The sequence below is a fragment of the Etheostoma spectabile genome, chromosome 15 (genome assembly GCF_008692095.1).
Source record: "Etheostoma spectabile isolate EspeVRDwgs_2016 chromosome 15, UIUC_Espe_1.0, whole genome shotgun sequence".
Lineage (NCBI taxonomy): Eukaryota > Metazoa > Chordata > Actinopteri > Perciformes > Percidae > Etheostoma > Etheostoma spectabile.
Genome location: NC_045747.1, coordinates 4,404,754 through 4,424,805, shown reverse-complemented (window position 1 = coordinate 4,424,805; position 20,052 = coordinate 4,404,754). Strand labels below are relative to the sequence as shown.

At 40.3% G+C, this 20,052-nt stretch overlaps 1 protein-coding gene across 1 annotated transcript in view; it reads left to right on the top strand.

Moving 5' to 3' along the window:
* Positions 1–20,052, top strand: part of grin2aa (glutamate receptor, ionotropic, N-methyl D-aspartate 2A, a) — a 165,838-nt gene that overhangs the window by 102,440 nt on the left and 43,346 nt on the right. Inside the window, exons 3-4 of the mRNA XM_032536982.1 lie at positions 4,625–4,791; positions 10,323–10,751. Coding sequence (XP_032392873.1) covers positions 4,625–4,791; positions 10,323–10,751 — 596 coding nt within the window. The remainder of the gene's footprint in view (positions 1–4,624; positions 4,792–10,322; positions 10,752–20,052) is intronic.

Genomic DNA, 20,052 nt, shown 5'->3' with positions numbered 1-20,052 from the left:
TTGCCAAAATACAAAAAATGAAACAAAATTCTTTAGAGATTATTTATAACCAGTGTTCGCTTTTGTTAAATTAAATTTGATGAGCATGAGCAGTGTTTAGCACAGCGACTAAACACACCTTTTTATTTTTCATTTTAAGAAAAAAAACTTGTATTAATAAAATCAAAGGACATTTTGATGGCACTTTGTGAGACAGGTGTTTTGTCAACAGGTGGCTGTTGTAGATGCCAGTACTTTAATAACTATGACACAAAAAAAGCATACAAAACATAACATTCCATCCAAAGTCACATAATAATCTGCCACCTTATTCTACTATATGTATTCCATGACTGACCCTGTGTCGTTGTATATTGCAGTTTAGTGTGGGAGTATTGGCTGCTGTTGTGATGAAGACAGGAAGTGACTGAATCTTGTAGCATGACCTCCCTCCTATCCCACCATGCTCAAGCATTGCTTCAGTTTCTACCCTATTAGAGCATGCTCACACACACACACACACACACACACACACACACACACACACATTCAGGGCCTCTGAAGAGCACTTCTGTCGGAGTATCGAGTGAGCCGACCTCATATACAGATACAATACCATTAAAGAACAGTCCGAGTCTTGATATGCAACACAGCCACTACCGCACAAATAATGCAAACATTGAATACCCACAATATTCAGAGGCTATCAACACAGTGGAAAATGGGAGCTAGGTCATGCATATAGCAATTAAATTACATACAATGCACTGATATGGGTACAAATGCAATCCACTACACGCTTTGCCTTCTTTCTACTTGTGTCTATTTGTATCCATCTTCACTCAGTTGCATTACATGTATACCTACTCTGTGTCTTAGACGTGTGACTTTGTCTACAGGAAAAGTGCTGTATAGTAATAGACCAGCAGACCAGTAGGTTGCAGGTATGTAAAAAAAAAAATGGTATGAGTAAAATAATATATTGAAAGGTTGAAATTTAGTAGTAATAATTTAATTGAAAAGTTGCATATACTCATACCAGTTCTTTATTGGTGGTTTAAATTGTATTAAGTGAGTAACCACCTCTTTGTGGAAATGGAGATAACGATGGAGAGTTTCCCCCAAAACATGCCTTTCCTTCCCTCAATACTTGTCTTTGCAAAACTATGATGATGTTTTAGGTCTTTTATTTAAAACAAAACACAAAATAATGACTTCTAGTTTCACCTGGATCTGGTGCAGCCAACCATTTACTTAAAGTGTATGGACTCATTATGTTTAAGTACTCATTGATTCAGTTTTCTCTGAAACAACGTAGTGTATTGGCAGTGTTTGTCTTATTAACACAACATAACAGTACATAACATGTTTGGTTGACATTTCTCAACTGAAGTAGACTCAGCTCAGCACTGTAAGCTTTGCTCTATGAATCTGCTTTGGAGAAGTGTACATTCAAAATCAAATATTTGAATAAATATGTTTCACATAAAGCCACAATCACATCAACGATAATGAATCTATCTCATTGAGTAACCATGGGCGTAAATCTCATCCAACTGTTGGGGGGGGGAAATAAACATAACATTTCTCAAGCAATTTTTGAAAAGGACACAAACAATACAGCTAAAATGATACAGTTGGGGGGATATGTGTAGTTGTGGAATTCCAGTAAGTAGGCTGACACGGCTTTTTTATCCACTTCAAACATCGGATAAAGTCATTCTTTTCTGTTGTACAGCAGAGATGGAAAAAGTACTCACTTCCCGTACTTAAGTAGAAGTACAGATACCTGTGTTAAAAAATACTCTGGTAAAAGTGGAAGTACTGATTTAACTTCTTTACTCAAGTAAAAGTAACAAAGTACAGGCTTAGAAATTTACTTAAAGTATAAAAGTAAAAGTAGCCTTGCAAATGACAACCAATTTTTATATAAAGCTACCTGGACCACATTAATGTTAATAGAGTGCACACTGAGAAACTTCAGTGGACATGGAAAAAAGGCTCTTTATATGCCATTGGATACATTTTAAATGGATGTTTGCCAGTAGGCCTAAAACATCACATATATGATTCCACTCCAGAACTCCAGGTTAATAAGATTCTGATTGAGTAGCAAAATGAGAATTCAGTTGTGATTCTGTGAGAATTCACAGATCCAGTTTCTCTTTTTTAATCTTTTCCTTAACATTTAAATGAATCTACATGTATGTGTGTGTGGTCAAATATGGCTTCTGGAAAGAAAATAAAGGATAAAATAGGAATTACTAAACAGACAATTAAGAAGAGTTACGCAGCACATTGGCCAGGAGTCATTGTTGATGCCTACTATCTCAAACATCTCTCTCACGTAAGGCCGAGAATGATTGAGAATGTCTTGCTGCTTGTCTCCCAAATTTCTATTGATGACGCAAACAATAATAACGAAATGATTTGAAACTTGTTAGTGAGGACTAGTTTAAGATGCCTAGATTAAGACTGTATTTAAAGCTGATTCTGGTTTCCAACTTCGCCCCAGGTGTGTCTGTTGAGACACCGACAGAGACAACTTCTCACTAGCTAAGTTTTCATCCACTTGTCAATCGAATTATCTGAAGTTTGGTTAAAAAAAAAAAAGTCATGCGGATAAAGCTGGTGAAACTGTTGAACAACGTGCAACCTAGCTAATAGGTGAAGAACACAAACAACTAAATCACTAGCTAACTTACTTTAAATGTGCCAGAACTATAGACAAATACAACAGGGTTAAATGAACTGACAGCAAAAGACAACAACTAACGTTGCTGAATGATTCAAATTTAGTTTTCTCCCACCCAGCGCTGTCTCTCTTAACAGACTCTTGTGTGTGTAGCAGGTAGTGGACCAAATCATTATCAGGCAAGGAAGCACTTAAGATGTTTTTAAGCCACGTTTGTATTGTTTTACATATATTACATAATTTACAATACACAGCATGATTTTTAATACTTTTTTTTGGGAGATGGGGTGGGTCCTGACCCCACCAACCCCCCCTGTGATTTAACCCTAACCCAAACCCTATGGTAGTAACTGATCACTTGTCTTTTTCATTTGTTCTTCTTCCAAACATTTCAGTCATTAGGCCTCTCTATAGACAATAGGCTTCTTTAAAATGCGTTTGCAGCATATAGGATTGAGGCTAATGCTAGGTGACATTACACTACACAGTACTATAGCCCCTAGCATTACAGTCGCTGCCTCATCAGACACACCAACACTATTCTAACACTATTCTTTTTCAAATTTAATCCTGTAGATGCGGGCTGCAGGCAGCGTGTACATGTAGTGCACTATTTTCTGTGTGTCAGTGTGTAGTAGTGCATGTGTTCCATTTGTTCAGTTTAAGAGCAGGTGTAATCTTACAATGTAACACCGGGCAGAATCTCTTTTTCTTTTTTTTATGTCATACCTCTCGCTCCAACCTGTTGTTCTGGGTCTCTTAGTTCTCATTCTTATTTTTTGTTTTATAGCAGTCAAGTTGCAGCTACACACACACACACACACACACACACACACACCAACCTGCAAGTCTATCATAATTACAATGCCAAAGACAAGAGGTGTCAAGATAAGTCATGTGTTAACTCCCTGACATTTAAACAGAAATCTACACACAACAGCTCATACAGCAAACAACCAACGATGAGGTAACGCTCCGTCAGTTCATACATTCCGTGGTGCCACACTCTTCTTTTTCTTCCACACTATTCTTCATTATTTACTTTGACTCATTTCACATAATTTAATAGCCCGCACCATAATGACTCATTAAAAACGAAAACCTACAAAATGAGTGAATAGAGTTAATTTGTCCACCTGTAATAGGGCTTGTCGGCTCTGTCCTTGCCCGTGTCTCAGTTTGGCTGAATTAAGTGGCAAATGAGTCTGAGTCATGTTTAATGGAGTGGATGCAAGTGACTCAAGAGTGAATGTAACTTTCGTTCCCCAGAATCAGGCCCACAGAGTTCTGCAGCCCGCCTCTACTGCACCAATCCAATTTGGGCTTAATTGAATTGTTCTGAACCCTTCATCCATATATTTTCGTCACAAGAAGCTTACTACTCTCGATCCGTGTGTGTGTGTGTGTGTGTGTGTGTGGTCTAGGTATAGCTACATTTGTGGGGACCAAAAATTGTGAAAACAGTATACTTATGGGGACCTGAGTGCTTTGTGGGGACCAAAATGCTGGTCCCCATACCGTTAAAGGGCTTTTTGAGGACTAAGACTTGGTTTTAGGAGTAGGGTTAGAGTTAGGTTATGGTTAGGGTTAGGGTGAGGGTGAGAGTTAGGCATTTAGGTTTGATGGTTAAGGTTAGGGTAAGGGGCTAGGGAATGCATTATGTCAATGACTGGTCCCCACAAAGATAGGCAGACACGACTGTGTGTGTGTGTGTGTGTGTGTGTGTGTGTGTGTGTGTGTGTGTGTGTGTGTGTGTGTGGTAAGAGAGAGAGAGTGTATGTGTACTGGCAAACTTGCTCTGTTGTTGATTGATAGCTCTGAGATGCAGTCTGAATTTGCTATTAGTTTACTATTAAGGGAATTGAAACAAAAATCCAACTAAATCTCTTCTTTGCCTTTCCCCTTCTTTCCCCTTTCCCTCCATTCTTTGCCCCAATTTTCTTTTCTCAGGACGTGAAGTCGACATTCTTCCAATTCGGTGCCTCCATCCAGCAGGAGGCTCTGCTGATGCTGAACATCATGGAGGAGTATGACTGGCACATCTTCTCCATTGTCACATCGAAGTTCCCCGGCTATCAGGAGTTCATCAACATCCTAAAACTTACCGTGGACAACAGGTAGGCTCCACTAGACACATGTTTTGCACTGGTTTCCACAGTCTACTTTCATCTGATTACTATTAAGTCGGATATGGTAGCTAAAAAGAGGATTCTGCAGCAAAATGCTGTAACTCCAGAAGTAATAAAATACCATTGGTGCTGTACTTTACCAGTCCAGATCATAGACTGTATAAAAAGATGGACGACACATCTCCACTTCATCCTACTATACAAAAGTGAAGCCAAACTATCCACAATACTGGCGCTGCCATCTTGTAATTTTGCAGCCAGAGTCAGGCAGTAGTGATCAAGCAGTGGAGCCGTGGTATCAAAGTCCCGCCCTAACACCCGCTCGACCAATTGCGAGTTAATCACAGCTGTCAATCTTGACATTTAATCCTGTTAACATAGCATTAAATAACTAATTCCAACCAATGAACAATTAAACAAACAACAGCATTATAAGAAATACTTAAAATGTGAGAAACCATCATTTTAAAAAAATGCATTGGATGTGTGCTTTACAAGGTATTAGTGTTTCACATTTAATAGTGAAAGACTGTTGTTTCTTTTATTAGATGGCTCTTTGCTACCATGGACTGCTGCCAATTATGGTTTAATTGCCCTTTTGTGGACCCTTTTTTATTTTGGTCTATGTCCCATCCGCAAACGTAAAGAGGTGCACCCAGTATTTATGGTCTATACTGCAGGCAGCCACCAGGAGGTGATCAAGATACTTTGGCTTCACTTTTGGGAGGCTGTAATCCATCTCATACAATGTATGGTGCTGATGTGGAGGTTGCATTGCTAGCTGTACCAACCGTTTGGCAAACCTCCCTTTTTATTTGGAGAAGCTCTAGATGGATAACACAAACAGAAAAGGCCAATGGGAATGTCATTGGTTTTGCAGATATTTTGTTATACACCAAAGTATTGGTCAGGACATTTCACTCAAAACCACAAACATCTACATAATGGTGGCATTAAGAGGAAACATCAGAAGATCAACAAAGTCAGTAGGAGACATAGTCTGGGAACCATGAATTTCTGCAGAGAGGTTTGTGTGAGTCCATCAAGTAGATGTTGAGATATTTCACTGGATAAGTAAAGACCTTGACCTGCTGATACAGTATGTAGAGAAAAAGTCATCCTCCGTGCAACATGGATCCCTGCACCAAATGGTACGACAACCCATCTAATTGTTGTTAAGATATTTTAGTTTGGACCACAGTGGTGACTTCAAGTGACCATCAAGTCATGACGCTAGCTAACGGGACCAAAAATCTACAAGGAAAAGGTAGGTTTTTTGCAGAACTTAAAAGTGTAAACACACTTTGCCGAACCTTACGAGAATAACTTGCCATGTAGTTATAAAACTTTAAATTATATTAAACATGTATAGCCTTGATAGAAGATCTATGATTGACACAAAGAACTGGCTAGTTTTCTTCCACCCTTTTGGGTCACTTTTCCTCAAATCACCTCTTAAAGCAAACAGTTCACATTAGGACTGAAGACAAGTAATAGTTCTTAGGGATGTCCTGATCCCGATCGCAAATATCAGATCAGGGCCGATATTGACATTTCTGATGGGTGATCAGCAATTACTCTGATTATCATCATCATTTACATCAGCTTGTAGTGATCGCCACCTTGAACCACACATGCCCTGCGTCACAGACACATCGCCAGACCGTTGGGATGCCAGCACTTTCAAACCAATATGGCTTTGGGTCATTCACCAGTGTACGGAGTGTGTCTCTCAGCTTGGGAGCCCTTGGCAACGAGTATAAAACTCTGTCTTTCTTAGTCATCCATGTTACATAAGTGGATTACTCCAATCATCCACACTTATTCCTTGATTCCACCAGGAAACCACGCTTACAGGCCTTTATTTGTTAGACCCAACATTGGAGTTAAACACAAGAAGAAAATCAAAGATTGTCAATTAAGTGCAAGAGGCGTCACTACGTTCATTTTCATTGTCCTTTGGGGAACTTCAGACGGTTTATTATACTTGTGCAGCTTTATTATCTTAGCAAATACAAGTACGGGATTGGTACTCAATATTGGCAGATATAAAATCGGATTGGGGAGTAACCTGGTAGCTCAGCATGCGCCCATATAAGAGGTTTACTCCTCAACGCAGCGACCGTGGGTTTGACTCCAACCTGTGACCCTTTGCTGCATGTCATTTCTCCAAGTCCATTTTGTGTTTAATCTTCTCCATTATCACTGCAAATTTCCCCAGAGATTGGGAAAGTTTACTTTCTAGAAGAGTTACTGCCCACAATGTTTTGGCCTTGTATGTTTCATCTCCTCCACTCATACAGTATTTACTTCCAAGACAGCCAGCACTAAAAGGATTCCATCAGCATTCTTAAAATGAATGTAGATGACAGGTAGGTTTACTGCACATGCAGTTTGGCTGTTTGCCACCCATTTAGGTCACTTTGACTGATGCCGTAGCTCTCTGCAGAGAGAAAGAGAAAAAAATGCTGAGGAGAACAGTAAACCATCATTTTTGGCACAAAAAAAAGTCAAATTAATGATCCATGTTCAGCAGTGTTAAGATGTTGGCAAGGGCTAGTGCCTGAAGCCATGATATATTAAAGCCCAGCTGAGGAGGGTCTTTTTCATTAGCAGTTACTCTTTATGTCAAAAATTCTCTGCCTGTGTCCGTATTTGGTAACACTGGTTAGAATTGTTTTAATTACAAGTAGAGTGGCAACAGATGGCTAGCTGGCTGATTGAATTACATTATGAATTTGTCCCTCAAACAGGTGTTGCTATCAGGAAGCTGCGATGGGTGAGCTACTAAAAATAGCTCACAATTGATGTAATCTACCCAAATAGGTACCGGTCCTGTACACATTTTCCCTTTCAGCAACTCTAAGCCCTGTGTATGCTTTAATCAATATCCACTTCATATAAATGTATTTACCATACTTTAGTGAAGACCACTCCATAGTAATACATTTTTGTAATAAAGAAAAGTAACTCCACATCCCAGTGTCCATATTTGTAGCACCTCAAGAAGGGATGTTGACCTCAATGTTAAAATAATAGCTATACTTTATAAAACAAGACTTATTAAGCCCAATTACCTGCAATTACACATTGTCGCTTTCCGATGTCGGCATTCGCTCGTTCGCTGTGATTCAGTCATGGGCAGACAGATTTAATACCAATGAACTTCCATCATTCACTGCAGTAAATTGGACCAGTGAAGTCAGTGAGTCAAGGCTGAACTGCGAATGGAAACATATTAGTATGTGCAGTAGCCTAGATGAAATACAGGCCCAGCTATATGACATGAGAGTGAGGAAGTACTGTATGTTTTGCGGATGACTACTTACATAGGCTGTCTGGTGGAGATGAATGCAGGTAGGTAGGTGGTGTGCCTGTCAGTATAATCTGCAGATTTGAAGGAACAGAGCTGGGTTTTGGACAGAAACAGTCGTTCAGGCATTGGACACATTTTACCTGTATGATCTGAATAATCTCAAACACACACAGTATACACTCGCATGTTTCAACAAAGTTGATTGATCTGCAAGTAAAGAGTAGTGTTAATTTTATCACCTGCCGGTATTTTTAATTTAGTCTTAGTCTTGTGCAAAATGTCCTTGTTAGTTTTAGTCATATTTAGTCATTCACATACAGTATGTTTTTTTGTTAGTCAAGTTTTGGTTGACTAAAAGTTTTACCATTTTAGTCTAGTTTTAGTCAAAAGAGAACTCAGGTACAGTATCTTAGACAAGTTTTAGTCAAAAAATTTTAGTCTTTTTTTAAATAAATTATTTCTGAGATTATTTCTGATAACCATTTCAGTCAAATAGTGTTTTACACATCTGAAATATTGGTTAAATATCAAGATTACCTGACAAAATACACTTGTTGAATAATTGTTGAATGCAACTTTGTTAAACGCGTCTGGTTTTATATCGCGTCTCTTCCGTCATGCAAATACAATCGTACACAAGACACATGTTTGATAAGCGCCAGGGCTCCTGGGCTCCACAGCACATTGTTTTGTTGCCACCAGTTGCATATATTTCTACAGCTATTCAACAAGCTGCTTCGCCAGCACTCCTTTCCTTGCCTGGGGCCAGGGCACATCGTAGCGGCTTCTCCAGAAAGCTGAACTGGGCTTCCTCCCTCCCCACCCGTGCCACATTGCTACCAGGATATGTGACAGCTAGATGAAAAAAGGGGACACGCCGAATCTCTAGATGAGCCACAACCGAGGCGCCCCTGATTGAGTCATGGCGCTCCAAACGGCCGCTGCACTGTTCTATTTCACAATGAAAAAGTAGAGTACACGAAATGGAAACGTCATGGAAAAAAAGTTTGTTGACAAACATATTTAGTCTTGTCTCCTTTGATGAAATCAACACTAGTAAAGAGTGTCCTGAGGGGTAAAAAAATGCAATTGTAAACCAGTAACCACAAGTATATAATGATTTATTTAATGAAGAGTTTGTGTTTGAAAGCAAACCTTTTTAACTGTGTGTGAAAAAAGATTATGTTATTTTTGTTTAATATTGCAGTATTACATACTCTCATCCTTGTTATTACCCCTGAATGGGTCTCTGTGTATCATTATCTTGTTACTAGTCTTGTCATCTGGGACTTGTAGACCATCATGCCTCCGGACAGCAAGTCCTAGATCATTCTGATGTTATACTACCTGTCTATTGTTGGATGCTTGTACGCTGGTTAACTACCCCCCTCTTTTTCCTATTGTGTGTCACACTTTGTAACACTCAGTCTATGTGTGTGTGTGTGTGTGTGTGTGTGTGTGTGTGTGTGTGTGTGTGTGTGTGTGTGTGTCTGTGTCTGTCTGTGTGTCTGTGGTCTGCAGCCATTTGTGTCCCTCACTCTGCCAGCTCTGCCACCAAGGGCCTATTCTCCTGATACCACAGCATGCTACCAGTTTATGATTAGATATGACTAGATGATTATGAAATACTCCAGAAATGCATATTCCTTTTAATAAGTGCTTGTTACTTAGCTCTAATAATAATCTGCTTTCGAATTATACAGATCTGTTTTCCTTTGCGGTTGCTTTGAGCATTACAGTTTAAACACTCAAAACATCTATATTCAGCCACATGCTTGTGCAGGAGGAATAAAATATTAATGAACCTATTTTTTTGCCCAAGAGATGTGACAGAAGCTGCGTTCCATGTTGATAACAGCATTATTTTCAGATATCTGTTGTCCCCAATTAGAACATTGACCACAGGCCCTTCCACAATAAGAGGCCAGTGTTTGTTCTCCTTGTCCTTTAGTTGCGTGGGCTGGAACCTGCTGAGCATCATTACACAGGACCAGCTTTAGCATTTGCATTCTCCATTTAGCCTTAATGTTTTTCCCCTGACAATAAGCACTTCACACCTATTATCATTTACATTGCACTCAGCAATGATATTAATTACAATGGATAATAATTATACTCTGCCCTTGCCAGCACCTGAGCAAAGTTAATAGTCTATTAGTTAAATATTAACATTTCACTTCTGTCCTCGTTATCCTTGCTTTAGTTTTGTGGGCTGGGACCTGCAGAATGTCATTATTCTGGACGCGGTGGAGGAAGACAGCCGGTCTCAGATCATGCTCAAGAAGGTCCAGTCCCCAGTGGTCTTGCTCTACTGTTCCAAGGATGAGGCGGTGTACGTCCTGGAGGAGGCTCGCTCTCTGGGCCTCACGGGATTTGGGTACATCTGGATTGTGCCGTCGCTCACCACTGGGAACCCGGAAGTAACACCCGAAGAGTTTCCGCCGGGGATGATTTCAGTGTCATACGACGACTGGGACTACCCACTGGAGGCACGAGTTCGGGATGGTCTGGGGATCATAACGTCAGCAGCGGCAGCCATGTTGGAGGAGTATGGCGACATCCCTGAAGCGAAGACATCCTGTTACGGCCTGATGGAGAAGACAACCAAGCTGCCACCCAGTGCACTACACAAGTAAGTAAAGAAAGTTTGTTTGATTTGGCCTAAAATCATTAGAAATATAGGCCGCTGTGTGTCTTTTAAGAGGGGACAAAAATATATCATCAGAATTATAAAGGTTTTCAATAGGCTTTGTGTAATTTTTGTGTAATTTTTAATGGGAACATTAAGAGATTGGGTGTGTTAATGCACTTATAATTGTGTCTGTGTGTGTGGATGTTTGTTTTTCTTCACCCCTGGTAATTAGACACTTCCACTGAGTTTCCACAAACTCTGCTTTAAGGGTTGAGAATGAAGAAATATGCAATTACTGCATTAAAAAACCAAGGGATTGTAAGAGAAAGAGCAACAGGAAGAAATCGAGACTGGGGTAACAGCGGGAAGCCGCTACAAACGAGTGCTCTCCAAAATTGAAGAGCTCCTTGATGAGTTCTTCTGTTACTCTTCTAATTTATTCCTCCATCTCTCATTCACTTCCTTTCTGCTCTCCTTCTCATCATGCGCTCGCTCCCCGGCAGCCAGTGGGAGATGTTGCAGGTCTTGCCAGCTCTGTCTGGCTTTCCATCTGGCAGAGAGGGGAGAGGCACACACAACCTGTGTTTACATCCCAATGTTGTTGTTTCTTTTGTGTGTGTTTTTTTTTAAAATAATGAATTGTTAAATTAGGAGTTTTAAGTTCAAGTTTTATGACAAAATTGCATTGCAAAATCCATTAAGGAATACAAAAAAATGAGGAATGCCATCTCTACCGTACAACGACAAGATGCTTAAATCAGGAAATCATTGTGAAAAAAAAACATATTTAACTACACTCAAAAGCATAAGGATGTGTTTGATATTTAATAGTCATCATTTTGCCAAAGACTGTGAATCGATATTGTATTGGGAATTGATCTAGTGTGTAAGCGCCCCATTCATAACTTTGCTTTTGTCTCAAATGAAGGCTTGACATACAGCTAATATCTAACCCCTATTTTGCACCGGGCGCGTCTGCGCTGCGTTCCGGAGGCACCGCGGCCCCCACGAGCAATTGTTGCCATTCAAGTCAATGCTTGGTATTCCACCAGCCGCGCCATGGTGCGTCCCAGAAGCAACTCTCTGCTCTGCCCTGCCCTGCTAAAGAGGCGCGCCAGGTCTATTTTCATGCGAGCTTCGGGCCGTTCGGACTGCCGGCATGAAGTAAAATTGGAGTTGGAGTAACATTAAAGAACAACAGTGTGTCCAAAATGTATCAATTTTGATTGAAATATCATATAATATGGTGTTCTGATGGCCAGACATTGTTTTTTACTCATCATCATCTCTGTGGAATACAAACAAAAAGGTTTGCGTCATGCAATGTGAATGTCATATTCACTTTGGAGTTAGATGATAATTTCTCATAAAAGGATGAAAAACAGAGAAAGAAAAAGGATACAGTAAGAGATGAGGAAGGTACATTCCCTCAGATAAACAAATACGAGTTTAGGAAATCGAGATGGAACTGTAGCATTTTCCTCTGAGGTCGTCATTACATGAATGTTTTTCCGGCCTGAAACATTTTCATGTAATTGGTCAATAAATCAACCAGGAACTTTTTGGGCTTGCGTGACTAAAGTTACATCATAGGTTGCTTATTCGTCCAACTAATATCCTGCCAAATGTTCATCAGTATTCAGAATACTTTGGATCAATTCTCATTTGTGATCTGCGGAGACCAAGCTAAATGGATTGCGCACCATGGGTAGTTAAAGGGGGCTGGGAGATTAGAGCACTCACTGTAAATACACGGCTAACTCTGCAACTCTGTCTGTTTAAAGAGGTTGAAATTTAAATTATCACTGAGGTAACAGAGACGTTGCTGGCATTGATCAGCACCCCTGCTCATAAATGATGGTCATTTAAAGGAAAGAGACAGTAAGGTATGACTGATTACAGCTTTTATAACCTTAAAAGGACTTTAAATACCAATTCCGCGCTAATATAGTTCCCCTATCGTCAAGAAAAACATATACACTACACACAAGAGAATTACCAAATATCCATGAGACGGCTGACTTTGTTCCCAGCATGCTCTGCTGCCTCAGGTTACCCAGGTGATGAGTGGCCACAGATGGCTCTGTTGTGGTTGAGAGAGCGCAGCCAATAGGCCTTTAGGGCCAGGACACACGAAACATGATTGGTCAAGGCTAGGTCGGGGCAACGGGCCAGTGTGGGTTGTTAGACCATCAACGGCTGTCAGGGGATATAGGAGGACATGGCCAACGCACACACACACACACACACACACACACAGACACACACAGAGGCGGGCAGATGGGCTGTATGCAATAATGTACAGCACCGGTGTGACATATTGCAGTATTTACAGTGGGTCACAGTATTTAGTCCTTCTCGTTAGCTCTTCAGTGTGTCTTATTAGCATTGAAGGCTGGCATTCAGGTCATGTTTTTTGTGCTTGAATGCCTCTTAGACTAAACTGTGATTTGTGACAGTTTGATTTACAGTAGATGCTGCCTTTGTCCTTGAGTAAGAAAACATTGTAGTAGAACAAAACATATACTGAAGAGAATAAAATTAATAGATGGCGCTGAAATCACAGAAAAGTCTGTAGTTCTGGCGACTACGGTGTGGGTTTTTTAGTGAAGTTTTACCTGACTCACTTCACCTGTGACAGCTGTAATGATAACTCCACTGTGACACATCCGAGATGAATATGTTTTGCAGAGTAATCAAAAAAATCAAATCAAATCAAAAGAGGAGACAAATGACCAACTAAGAGGGCTCGCCAGTGCAGCAATCAAACCAAGTGACAACCTGTGCTCCATTTGAAGTATGCTGTGTGTGTGTGTGAAAGTTTGTGTGTGTGTGTGTGTGTGTGTGTGTGTGTGTGTGAAGTTTGTTGGGTAGTGTGTGGTTGGTTGTGTGTGTGTGGTGGGTGGGGTGTGTTGTGTGGTGTGTGTGGTGTGTGTGTGTGTCTGTGTGTCTGTGTGTCTGTGTGTGTGCGTGTGCGTGTTAGAAACAAGAGAAATATCCCCCCTAAAGAGAAGATTCTGTCAGGCAGATTTACAATGTGCCACTCACCTTCTGTGGTAAACTTTGTGCCCTAAAATACTTTAGACCTATTTATCTGTATGTGTGTGTCCGTGTGTGTGTGTCTGTGGGTAAGAGAGAGAGAGATAGTGTGTGTATGTGGACTGCCAAATTTGAAATGCTCTGTTGTTGATTGCGTGTGTGTGTGTGTGTGTGTGTGTGTGTGTGTGTGTGTGTGTGTGTGTGGAAAAGGCAAAGTGATTGTAGAGTTCTGACAGGTAATTTCAGTCTCTAGCCCTTGTAATGCGGGTCAGAGCTCAGGAAACACACATGTACGCACATACACATTAGACATTACACACATACAGAGTCCTGGGGCAGTTGTCATGTGAGTTATGCAGAGATTTGTACTTACGTGCAACACACTGCAATCGAGAATTTAAAAGACGTCGTGCTGACAAATGTTATATTCGTTAATAAGAGGCAATCATGCAATTTGCTTTACATATTCGAGTTGTGTGTATTGTACAAAATTGCTTCCGGCATTTGTCATTTTCACTGAGAGTCAGACAAATAAGCTGTAAATAACTTTTTTTTTAACAGGATTGAAACAATGATTCAATATGCCAGTCACCCAGTCACCCAGTCACTCCACAGCATAAGCACTGGCTAACTATGTCACTATGTGTAGATATGTGTTTTTCATTTTTTTTTTCAAGTTATTTAAGTTATTGACTTGCCATACATATCTCTTTGCAGTTCTCCCGTGACCGAGAGTAGTATATTTGAATAGATGGGGCAAATTCTTATACTCTGTCACCTATGGAAGGGTGTTCACTTGAATTGAATTGCTGTGTGTAGTGTGTATGTTACTGTATGTCACCTAAAAATGAGCAGGTAAAACTGCATCATTATCAAATAAGAAACAGGTTTATCTTAGCTGCTCAAAATCTAAAATCATAGAGACACAATGTTAAATGAATACAGAAAGTGAGAGTAGGGACAGACGGTTTTAATGGACAGTTCTAAAGGAGTGAGTTGGATCAGCAGAGTTGCTAATATTTGACATTGTGGACAAAGCTGTGGGTAAGAAAATCTGTCATTTTACCCCTTAAATCCCTCTTTTCAGCTTAAGTATTGCTTTGGAGGTAAGAGAAAGGAACTGAATCCTTTTTTTTCAATCGAATATATCTTCTTTACATAAGCAGGAGATGTGCGTCTGTGTGTGAGTATGCAAAAGCTCTCACTTTTAATATTGTTGACACTATAAGGTGATTGTAAAGCAAAAGCAGAAACCTCCTTTTTTAATTTAAAACAATGAGCTCATTGCAGTTCAAGTTCCTGATGCTAAGCCTCAAGTGTCCCTTTAGGCAGTGTTTGGTGTGGATTTTTTAGAAGACCGCTGGATCCATTGACACTCAAAAGTCAGTATGTTAGCTTTAGCTAAAGCTACGGACAGGTGACAAACTAAAGGGTAAAACTTGAAAAAAATCAGTGAAGAGAAACATGAAAAATGCAGATGCTTCTACACAGGTTCACTGCATGGTAAAATTATTAACACCTATGTGCTTTGTGGCATGTAAAAAAAAAAAAGTTGAGCAGGCCCAGTAGGTTCTTATTTTGGATCAAGATAGCAAGTGACTTTGAATGTTTCAAAAGGATCAGTGACTATAGTGACATCTGCATTTAGATCTATGGGAAAGACATTTAAATAGTAATGGTCGACAGGCAGCACACATTTGATGATCAAGAAGTCTGTCTGGAGTTCATCAACAATTACATAGAGATGGTTATTATAGCAGGGTTGCAGTGCATAAACCCCTGATTACATTAATTACATTAGTTACATTGGTCCAGTGGTGCAAAAACAATAGGAACTGTTCTACAGAGATGTGGAAAAAAGTAATTATTATGGTTAGATGAGTCACCCTTCACCGTATTTGCGACAAAAGGTGGGCGAGTGCGCGTGTGGCGTACACCAAGAGAACGGTAACAGGCCTGAACGCTTGACACCTACAGCAAGGGTTAGGGTTGCAAATCACTGCAAAGTTGTTCTGAGTGAACACCTTAATCCTATAATGAAAAATGTCTATCCTGATGCAAGTGCTCTCTTCCAGGATGACATAGGGCATGCAGGGTCACTGAATGGTTTGATGAGTATGTAAATGATGCACTATGGCCTACTCCGACAGAAGGTCTCAACTCAATTCTCAACAACTTTGGGAGATTTTTGGCCGACAGTCTTCTCCACAATCATCAGCAAAACACCAAATTAGGGTATACCTTGTTTGAAAGAATGAAGTTCCAACCCTTCAGTAGAGTTCCAGAGACTTATGGAACCAATGCCAAGGTGATTTGAAGCTGTTATGGTGTCCCAACACCTTACTAAGACACGTGTCTTGTTGGTTTGTCCTTGAATCTGTCCTCTGTGTGGTGCTGGCACTGCCATGCACATAGTCTTAATTACTGTAGATGGAGTGCAGTCATGGTGGCTTTGTTTTGACCTGTGTTTTGCTGTTAAAATTGAACACAATAACACATTACTATGGCATATTGGTTGTTCATATAGTAAAACAGATGTCAAAAAGATTCTGGTCTCAACTCTTAGGTATTTACTTACTTTGTAGGGCAAAACAGTTGTATGTATTGTGTTTGTTACCCAGGAGGAATAGGATATGATTGACAGCTAGTGGGTTACATCTCACAGATAAATGAACCATCACATTGCTTTTAGTTTGACTGCTCAGAGAGTGAAGAGACAGGGAGACGTGTGACTGCAGAGTAGACGATATGAAGGGAGTTTAGTCAGTTGCAGCGTGAGCAAATCCCATTGCACAAGAAGTTTATTAATTTTTCATCAGAGGTAAGGGTATCCAAGAAAGGTGCTGCAGGTGTTTCCTGAACTGTGCAGGGATTCCTTAACTAAAACTTGATTTGCATGTTAGAGCAATCCCCATGATATTCAAACTCAGCTACAGTATAAGGCAGGCCCAAGCCAATTCACACATGAATCCTATTTTGTGCAACAACAGAAATCCTGCTGAAGTAGCTGTGTGGACATGTGTTGCATATTACGGTGGGACTGCAAGCCTGGAAAAAAGAAAATGTAATTGTTAGCATTAATCTTGTGCTGCCCGAACTCACACAGACAAATAAGCGCACAAACAGAATGTACACACACCAACACCTGGGACAACAGGAGGGGCAGAGACTCTGCTAAGCTAGCATCTACTTCACCGTGTACAGTCATCATTCATGCCACACTTAACACTTGCCACCTGAGGCATGAGTGTGTTTTCGAGCAACTACTGACCCTTGAGTCATCTTAAAAGACTTAAATCAGCACTAATAGCAGCTCCCATCTTTTTTTTTGGAGAATCTCCCGTTGTCTCCCACAAGCACAGTCCGTGTGCATGTGTGTCTGGTGTTGCAGTTCATTCAGTTTGTTAGTGCTGACAGTATACACAGTATACATCATTGCTTTGACCGGTCCTTGACTTTACAAGGGATAAATGTCTCTATCTTTACGCTATTGCATTGTGTAAAGAGAGTACATCTTAACTTTTCCCCCAGGAAAGCCTCTTTGGAAACCAGAAAAGATGTAGTTCTTTCTTAGTATTAACATTATTATCTTCATTCTCTGTTTCCATTGCTCGCTGAGTGCAGGATTAGGAAAACAGCAAAGACAGAGTGTTTGAGTTTGGCCCCGGCTTCTTTAATGCAGTGTCTGTGTGTGCTGCAGTGTAAATGTAGTGCCCCCCCCCCATCCCCACCCCCTTTACTCCAAAATAAGAGGACAGGAGAAAAAAAACAAAAAAAACGCCAAAGATATTTTTATCCTAACTCTGTCGAGGCTTAGTCCTCTTCCTCTCCCGTCACACTTCTCCTCTCCGCCTTTCCATCTTTCTCCCTCAATCTCTCTTATCTTTATTCTCTCACTTTTTTTGGCGTGTGCTCCTTCTCTGCTGTCTCTCCACCTCTGCACCGTCTCCTCGTCCTCCTAATGAATAGAGAGATTACTGATATAATAGAGGCTGGAAAGTGAGAGAAATTGGATCGCTTTACTATGATCTCAGTGCTACAGGAGAGAGGAAACAGGTGGAGAATTGCTGAGGTGGGCAAAGTAATTGTCTGTGTTTCTGTATGTGTGTGAGAATGCAGGAATGTTCATTCAGCTTTGTTTAGGGTCATCTTACAGCGCATACCCTCCAGCCTTTGTCCGTATCCTAGCAACGCCCTATCAGGTCCACCTGTTTGATGGACGCCGGCCCAAACCTGCTTGCACACAATCTGCCCATCCTTTTTTGCATCCTGTCGTTTTTGTTGTTGCTCCACTTTAATTTTCCCATGACACATGTTTTTAAAGCAGTCAAATAATCATCATAATAATAATAATTATATGATGTGCTTAATGAAAAATAGACACCACTTTCTCAGTGGTGCCTATTTTTTACTAAGCTTGTTTGGAAAATCTGAGGGTTCAATTGAATTGAATCTCAGATCTTTTTTTCTTCTTTTTTTAAATCTGCACAATACAAAGATCTCAAGAAACGCCTCCCTGCTTTTATGGACCTAAATCACAAGCAATGTTTTTAACTGAGATATTGCTCCGAGCCTCAGATTCAACTGCTCTACCATTGTGTTTAATAAGTCAGCTTACATGATGTGCTACTCACATAGGCATTTATTTCTAACATCCAGCACAAGTTTTGACATTGTTACATCAGAGTTACATCAGATCCTCTGTGATAATGCTGAGAAATACTTTTATTTGCTGGTTTGTGTACAAAAATTAATAAGATCATGACAGAGAGTGAAAAGAGCAACAGTGGTGCTGGAATTGATTCTGCTGTAGTCACACATAATTGGGTTTAGCGCTGTGTGTGGGTGTGGGTGCGTGTACGTCTGTGTGTGTGTCTGTCTGTGTGTGTGTGTTTTCCCAGCAGCAATTTCAAGGTACATGTAGGTGTTGCATCCCCCCCAGCCCTGTTCTCTATTATCTCTGTCACCATCCTTGTGACTTTGCTATTGTAATTAACCAACGCAGATCATGTGTTGGTAAATATTATGCATTGCATTAAAGCCATGAACCTATATCGATAGCCAATTGCTTATCAATCAAACATTTTTATAAGATAACACATTATTTTAAGTATTTCAGTGACAGACGTGCAGAGAATCAGAGAAATAGATATTTTGATGTATATACTATATTCATGTACACAGTTGTGTTCAGAATAATAACAGTGTGTTTAAAAAAAGTGACTAATGCTCCAAATCCTTAGAATTTCTTTTAATTTCATAATATCAATGCATTGGTAACACAACATATTCAATTCCAAATCAAAACATGACCAAAATTGATTATGTTTGTGTTCTACCTTTACAGAAAGTGAAGAAAAAGGAATATTAGGGTGTTCAAAAAAATTATAACTATTTGCATAACCATTATTTCTGAGAACTGCTTCACATCTGTGTTGCATGGAGTTGACCGACTTCTGGCACCTGTGACACCTGTTCACAGCCCAGCATGATTGAACTACATTCCACAATTCCTCTGCATTACTGGGTTTGGCCTCAGAAGCAGCATTTTTCATGTCACCCCACAAGTGTTCTATGGGATTGAGGTTCCGGAGATTGGGCTGGTCACTCCATAACATCAATCTTGTTCTTCTGGAACCAAGACTTTACTCGCTTACCGGTGTGTTTTGGGTCATTATCTTGTTGAAAGACCCATTTCAAAGGCATTTCCCTGTCAGCATAATGCAACATGACCTCTTCAAGTATTATTATGTATTGAAACTGATCCATGATGAATAGACCCAACACCACATAAAGAGAAACATCCACATAACATGATTTTTGCACCACCATGCTGTACGGTCTTCACAGTGTACTGTGGCTGGAATTCAGCGCATAGGCGTCGTCGGACAAACTGTCTGCGGCCCCTAGACCCAAAAAGAACACTTTTGCTCTCTTCGGTACACAAAATGTTGCACCATTTCTCCTTTGGCCAGTCAATGTGTCCTTTGACAAATTTCAACCTATTCAGTATATGTCTGTTTTTTTCAGCAGTGGGACATTGCGGTGGGTTCTAGCTGATAGATTTGCTTCACGTAGCTTTCTTCTGATCGCAACAGTACTCACAGGTAGCTTTAAGTCTTCTTTGATTTTCCTGGAGCGGATCATTGGTTGAGCCTTTGCAATTTCGGCTATTCTTCAATCCATTCTAATGGTAGTTGACCGTTTTTTACGCATGTCGTTCAGGCTTTGGATGCCATTTTAAGGCATTTGAAATCATTTT